We start from the raw sequence: 7,411 nt of genomic DNA, 5'->3' as shown, positions 1-7,411 counted from the left end.
GCCGAGGCTGATATGTTAGAAAACGACTAACATATGATTGCCGATATATCGTGCATCCCTACATGTCACCCACCCATACTAGAGCGTGTTGAAATGAGCTGATTAAGCATGTATTGTATGTGTTTAATTGAGTAATGTAATATCATTTGAATGTGATCGTCGTTGCTGTGTGACTTTCAAGCGCAGTATCTCACCCATGTAGGAATGGTCTTTGTCTATGCAGCTGCTCCTACCAGCACCCCCAACCCCCCGATCTAACCAATGCAGACTCCTATAGTAGTTGAGTGTAGCGCAGCAAGGCTGATCCATACCATGAGCCAGGCATCAATGGAGCCACAGCAGGGAGTGAGGAGACATGACTGACCCCCAGAGCACAGAGGACCATGGGGCTCTAAGTGGTTAAACACATATACAGCTTTTGCATCACAAAGAGATATGTATGTGTACCCAAATATTGCCAATGTGTCAGGCACACTTTAACACTGGTACTGTTGTGTCAGGCACACTTTAGGCACTGGTACTGTTGTGTCAGGCACACTTTAAGCACTGGTGCTGTTGTGTCAGGCACACTTTAAGCACTGGTACTGTTGTGTCAGGCACACTTTAAGCACTGGTACTGTTGTGTCAGGCACACTTTAAGCACTGGTACTGTTGTGTCAGGCACACTTTAAGCACTGGTACTGTTGTGTCAGGCACACTTTAAGCACTGGTACCGTGTCAGGCACACTTTAAGCACTGGTACCGTTGTGACAGGCACACTTTAAGCACTGGTACTGTTGTGTCAGGCACACTTTAAGCACTGGTACTGTTGTGTCAGGCACACTTTAAGCACTGGTACCGTTGTCAGGCACACTTTAAGCACTGGTACTGTTGTGTCAGGCACACTTTAAGCACTGGTACTGTTGTGTCAGGCACACTTTAAGCACTGGTACTGTTGTGTCAGGCACACTTTAAGCACTGGTACTGTTGTGTCAGGCACACTTTAAGCACTGGTACTGTTGTGTCAGGCACACTTTAAGCACTGGTACTGTTGTGTCAGGCACGCTTTAGGCACTGGTACTGTTGTGTCAGGCACACTTTAAGCACTGGTACTGTTGTGTCAGGCACACTTTAAGCACTGGTACTGTTATGTCAGGCACACTTTAGGCACTGGTACCGTTGTGTCAGGCACACTTTAAGCACTGGTACTGTTGTGTCAGGCACACTTTAAGCACTGGTACTGTTGTGTCAGGCACACTTTAAGCACTGGTACCTTTGTGTCAGGCACACTTTAAGCACTGGTACTGTTGTGTCAGGTACACTTTAAGCACTGGTACTGTTGTGTCAGGCACGCTTTAAGCACTGGTACTGTTGTGTCAGGCACGCTTTAAGCACTGGTACTGTTGTGTCAGGCACGCTTTAAGCACTGGTACTGTTGTGTCAGGCACGCTTTAAGCACTGGTACCGTTGTGTCAGGCACACTTTAAGCACTGGTACCGTTGTGTCAGGCACACTTTAAGCACTGGTACCGTTGTGTCAGGCACACTTTAAGCACTGGTACCGTTGTGTCAGGCACACTTTAAGCACTGGTACCGTTGTGTCAGGCACACTTTAAGCACTGGTACTGTTGTGTCAGGCACACTTTAAGCACTGGTACCGTTGTGTCAGGCACACTTTAAGCACTGGTACTGTTGTGTCAGGCACACTTTAAGCACTGGTACTGTTGTGTCAGGCACGCTTTAAGCACTGGTACCGTTGTGTCAGGCACACTTTAAGCACTGGTACTGTTGTGTCAGGCACACTTTAAGCACTGGTACTGTTGTGTCAGACACACTTTAAGCACTGGTACTGTTGTGTCAGGCACACTTTAAGCACTGGTACTGTTGTGTCAGGCACACTTTAAGCACTGGTACTGTTGTGTCAGGCACACTTTAAGCACTGGTACTGTTGTGTCAGGCACACTTTAGGCACTGGTACCGTTATGTCAGGCACACTTTAGGCACTGGTACTGTTGTGTCAGGCACACTTTAAGCACTGGTACTGTTGTGTCAGGCACACTTTAAGCACTGGTACTGTTGTGTCAGGCACACTTTAAGCACTGGTACTGTTATGTCAGGCACACTTTAAGCACTGGTACCGTTGTGTCAGGCACACTTTAAGCACTGGTACTGTTGTGTCAGGCACACTTTAAGCACTGGTACCGTGTCAGGCACACTTTAGGCACTGGTACCGTTGTGACAGGCACACTTTAAGCACTGGTACTGTTGTGTCAGGCACGCTTTAAGCACTGGTACTGTTGTGTCAGGCACACTTTAAGCACTGGTACTGTTGTGTCAGGCACACTTTAAGCACTGGTACTGTTGTGTCAGGCACACTTTAAGCACTGGTACCATTGTGACAGGCACACTTTAAGCACTGGTACCGTTGTGTCAGGCACACTTTAAGCACTGGTACTGTTGTGTCAGGCACACTTTAAGCACTGGTACTGTTGTGTCAGGCACACTTTAAGCACTGGTACCGTTGTGTCAGGCACACTTTAAGCACTGGTACTGTTGTGTCAGGCACACTTTAAGCACTGGTACTGTTGTGTCAGGCACACTTTAAGCACTGGTACCGTTGTGTCAGGCACACTTTAGGCACTGGTACCGTTGTGTCAGGCACACTTTAAAGGCCGGCTTTACCGTGGGGAATATGAATATATATTAAATCTCACGCCCCTAAGGTTTTCGAATCCGTTGAAATTTTTGAAATTGGTTGTTTCCCGCCAGAGATATCACCAGAAATCCACTCTGTGTGGAGGGGGGGGGGGTGGTGGAGGGGAGGGGCGGGTGCGGGGACCCGAAATACTACATTTCCCACAATGCACTGGGCTCACGTGGCCTTCGTTTTCATGCCCACCCCTCAGGCATTTGGCTGATATCAAACTCCAGTAGGTGGCGGTAATGCACATATATGTTTGCCAACCGCCATAAAACTCAAAGAAGAAGAAGAAGAAGAAGGCTTCGACAATAAAAGATACAAAGAAGAAGAAATAAATCGAAAATAAAATTGCCTCCAAATTGCACCAAATGTAAACGGTAGTATATATGTCGGGAGATGTCTTCATAAAAAAAAATTCATGCATTTTAAGGCATTTTCGTAGGAGTTACGCGCATCTGATGTTGTAACTATTTTCTGTAAAAATGTGTAAAAATGGGTACATTGCTCAGCGTTGATTTCGTTACTTCAACTCACCTACTACTAGATGTAAAATTTGACGAGCTTTCCAATGCCGCCAGTCCCGTGTCTTCTGGTGCTTCCGTTCCAGAGATATGGTCTCTTGGCAAGGAGCTATGGAAAGCTAACCTAGCTACAGTATTCTATGCGGGTGAACAAGATGGCTGCCTTTTGCTTTTCGTCGAGAGCTCTGAAGGGGCGTGGAGGACCTCTAGAGGCGGGACCATCTAGGTCAGTACAGAGACGGTATGTGCAGACAGACTGATCACTACAACCAAGAGCAGAGGCTCCTCATCCAGCTGTGTCAAAGAGAGGTGTAGTTCATAGGCGCTCGAGTTCCGCAAGCGGGGAGGGAAGCCGGGTGACGCGTAACGCGTCATCCGGCTTCCCTAAAAATGTGAGAGATGCCTGATAGGTCAGGCAGTGAAGCTCCAATTTCAAAAAATTTCTACGGATTCTAAAACCTTAGGGGCGTGAGATTGATATATATTCATATTCCCCACGGTAAAGCCGTCCTTTAAGCACTGGTACCGTTTTAAAAGTATCATTTTAGCACCGGGATTGGAAAAAGCCTAAAGGTGGAGGCTCCACCTCCTTGGGAGAGGTTGAAGAGCTCTGGTATCGGTACTCGGGTTGGCACGATGGACGATGGCATCGACCATCGTGATTGGCCGACCCCCCATCGACCTCTGAGCCTTCTGCATCGGATCATCGTGATTAATTATCTGTTCGAATTAAATTTGTGCCGTTTTAATAATAAAAAATACCAAATCCACTTACCGTGACGAGTGGGGGACGCGCCGGCAGCATTAAACGAGCGCGCCCAGGTCAGACTCAGAGAAGCCTCCCCTCCTCCGCTCTAGTGCTTCTCTGCACTGGGAGCGCTTGTTTAATGTCGCCGGGGCGTCCCCCGCGCACGAGAAGTCAGTTATTTTGCTGTGAAAACTTTTAAGAGAAAGAAGAAACTTCACGTTCTTTCCTGTTTTCAACCCACAGTGAGTACAAGTCTTCAAATGTGAATTTAACTCGCCTGTTTCCAAAGTGAAAGTTGAAGTTGATTGATACAGCACTAGCAATATTGAACGGCGCAGGCTAACGTTAACGTTACAGTCAGATCCTGACCAACAACGTGTGTGTGTTGAATTTAACTAGCTGGCAGAAAAGTGACAGAATTACTGGCGGATATAACGTTAGATTCGCGTGGGCTTTTGAACCTAATAAGAGAGGGTTGAGGAGACTGGAGAGTTGAGAGAGAAATACAGCAGCAGCAGCAGCAGCTAAGCTACTGCTAGCTGTTACAGCAGTACTGCTTCAGTCGCCTGGCTCAGCCAGAGCCAGGCGAATCTAACGTTATATCAGCCAGTAATTCAGTCGGTTTTCTGCCAGTTAGTTAAATTCAACACACACACGTTGTTGGTGAGTAACGTTAACGTTAGTTTTGCGCCGTTCAAATTGCTATAGTGACAGCCACTGCCCACTTCAGTCGCGTGACTCTGTGCTGTAGCACAGAGCAGAGGCTAAAAGCCCGCTGGTATCATGTAGAGCTCAGGCTCAGCTGTCCTGTTAACGTGAACGCATTACAGCAACGCAGCGACATAATAAATAATTATTAATTATTCCTCCAACCCCCACCCAAATGATGATGGCATCGTGCAAAACGATGTTTCACTGTAAAATAATCACGATGGGGATTTTGGTGACATCGCACAACCCTAATCGGTACATATCCAAATTCCTCGGAATCGGATCGGAACTGAAAAAAAAGTGGATCGGTGCATTTCTACTGCTCAAGATTGCTTCATCCGCCGGCCGGAACAAAAACTACACATACACACGGATGTGACACAGGTAAGTGCTACCTGTGACACAGGTAGCACTACCTGTGTCACAGGCAGTGCTACCTGTGTCACAGGCATTGGAAATAACTATATAGAAGTCACCAATCTCCTCGTGAACATAACATATATTTGCTGATATAGGTGAAATGTGAGCCATGAGTAATATTCAATTTAGACTGTTATCAGTTAAAAGTTCCTTGTAGCGGTTTTAAAGAAAAGGCCACAGATATCAGTCCAACCTTTGACCAGACCCAAAAAGTGCAATTCCAAAGTGTCATACCTTGTTGTTTGGGCACCTCCTTTCTTCCAATTAAATCCCAGTTGGTTGCTCCAAAGATGAGCAATTGACCCTTGACCTTTGGGTACTCAAGTTTCTGTAGAAATGACAACATAAAGTTATGCTACACTTGACTTTAAATTCATCCATGTAAATCTTGGTGTACAACAGGCCAGTTTAAAAAATAATAATCATCATCATACAACATATATCTTATTTCTCCTCACAGAAATATTATAAATGTGAATTGCTTAAAACTCACTATTTTCTCCTTGACATCGTCTGCGACGGTGACGGGCTGCAGGCCGGACTTGGTGGCCGGCCTGCCAGGCTTCTTGTTGTTCTCCTGCTCGTAGTCGAACTCGTCGTCGCTGCTGAACTCTCTCTCTTTCCTCTTGCCACTCGCCCTCTTCTTGGTCGCCCCGCCGTTCCCCGAAACACGAGGCATCTTTCACTCACAAGCTGTCAGCTGAAAACACATAGATCAACACAAGGATCAATTTCAATTTCACAGCAACAGTTTTGAGGTGGTAAAGCAGGTGTAACCAATACCATTAATGATGGTTCCATTCCTTTTAGGTGTTCCAGTGCCCTCGTTAATGTTATTGGTTACACCTACTTTACTTCCTGCATTACCACCTCAAAACAGTTGCTGTGAAAAGGGCCTTGGAGGATTGTAGGGGGAACTAAGCCTAAGGCCACAATCGGGGTGGGTCTCTCACCTCACCCCCCTTTCTGCCTTCTCCCCTTCAAAACTAGCATGTGTGCGAGCAAACCAGGAAAAGAGGTTTTCAAAAGGCTGTAGACTATTTTGTAGCTTTAGTTTCATTTCTCTCTTTTTAGTTTGTTTCCGTTTGATATTGCTATTTTACCATTTCATGCTGATCACTTTCACTCGTATGGAGCGTATTGAAACAGTGGTTGAAACATTTCTACAGAGTGCTGAGGCAGGCAGGCTTTCACTGACATAAGTTGGATCGCCCTATACCCTCTCGTGCTTGTTTTTCGGGGGCTCCAAACAGTTTCAGCTGAGACTCAGTGAAGGAAGTGAAAAACAAATATTACATTAGTTATCAAAAGGAGATCACATAGCCTAAAGGTGTGTTATTTAGTTTAAGAAATAATATAGTTTTGAGGAATGTTACTATTTTCCCCACTTTCTTAAAGTCAGAAACAAATAAATGCCCTCAGACAGACCTTTTTGTATGTAGTTGGTGTAGCGTGGCCTGAAGTATGTGATCAAATAGTGTTAAATAGCAATATCATGCTATCTTAGCTGAATTGTTGAATGTCTAGCATTACCTCTCAATTTTGCTTGAAACTTTACTGCCATTAGTCTAGAGCAGACACACACACACACACACACAAACAATACGTGTGCTGCCACAAATTAAACGAAAGACTGGGCTAAAAATTAAAATGTGTTTATTTTTCGATTTCTGTTCTCTATTAGCCAATAGACCTCTAGCCGTTAACAACCAGCCAGTGGAGTTTAACGACAGAAAAAGCTGACCAGTACATGTAACGTGACTTTAGGACTGTTCCTGTCAGTAACGTTAGCTAACGTTAGCTGCTATTCACTGGGCTGACGTTAGGTTCATCATCACTGTCGCTCTTTGTTCGCATAATGGCTAGCAGCAGAGCTGACACCGCTAACGTTAGCTGCTGTCTATACAAAGTCTACATGCTGTGTACACATAATAACAGCAATGTCCCCAATCCAGAGACGCACCCAGCTGTGTGTCAGATAAGCTAAACACTTTCAATCAGCTGTAGCGTTATCTTTACCTTGCTAGTTGAGCTAACACACCGACCCGGCACTCTAAACAAAGAAGTGGATGAAGCTAACGTTAGTTAGCACAGCAAACTTTTCACATCTTCTCAGTCTCAACTAGACACGTTTGAAGTTGAGGTGTCGCAAAGCCTCTGTGGCTTCGAACAGCGCGTTATAATAAAGCGTTATGGACTAGCTAACGTTAAAGCGTGGAAGCGTTGCAGGCTTGACGTACCGGCCAGTTCTGATCCAGCGCTGTCTGTCTATCTGTCTGTTTGATTGATTTGAACAAAAGAAGCTGCTGCAGTCTGTGCTGCTGCTGCTTTC

The 7,411-nt window shown here is 45.6% G+C and overlaps 1 protein-coding gene across 2 annotated transcripts in view; it reads right to left on the bottom strand.

Annotated features, from left to right (window-relative positions):
• The window catches only part of rcc2 (regulator of chromosome condensation 2), a 40,608-nt gene extending 33,197 nt beyond the window's left edge, over positions 1 to 7,411 (bottom strand). The window contains exons 1-3 of one of the 2 annotated variants that reach the window (XM_083656870.1): positions 7,320 to 7,411; positions 5,573 to 5,779; positions 5,314 to 5,407 (exon numbers count right to left, since the gene is read on the bottom strand). In XM_083656870.1, coding sequence (XP_083512996.1) covers positions 5,314 to 5,407; positions 5,573 to 5,758 — 280 coding nt within the window. In that variant the 5' untranslated portion in view covers positions 5,759 to 5,779; positions 7,320 to 7,411. Of the gene's footprint in view, positions 1 to 5,313; positions 5,408 to 5,572; positions 5,780 to 7,098; positions 7,168 to 7,319 lie in introns of those variants that run through there. The other variant, XM_083656871.1, reaches the window with a different exon arrangement.

This window comes from Poromitra crassiceps, assembly GCF_964638095.1.
Source record: "Poromitra crassiceps genome assembly, chromosome: 20".
Classification (NCBI taxonomy): Eukaryota; Metazoa; Chordata; class Actinopteri; order Beryciformes; family Melamphaidae; genus Poromitra; species Poromitra crassiceps.
This window is presented reverse-complemented; position numbering and strand designations above follow the sequence as displayed.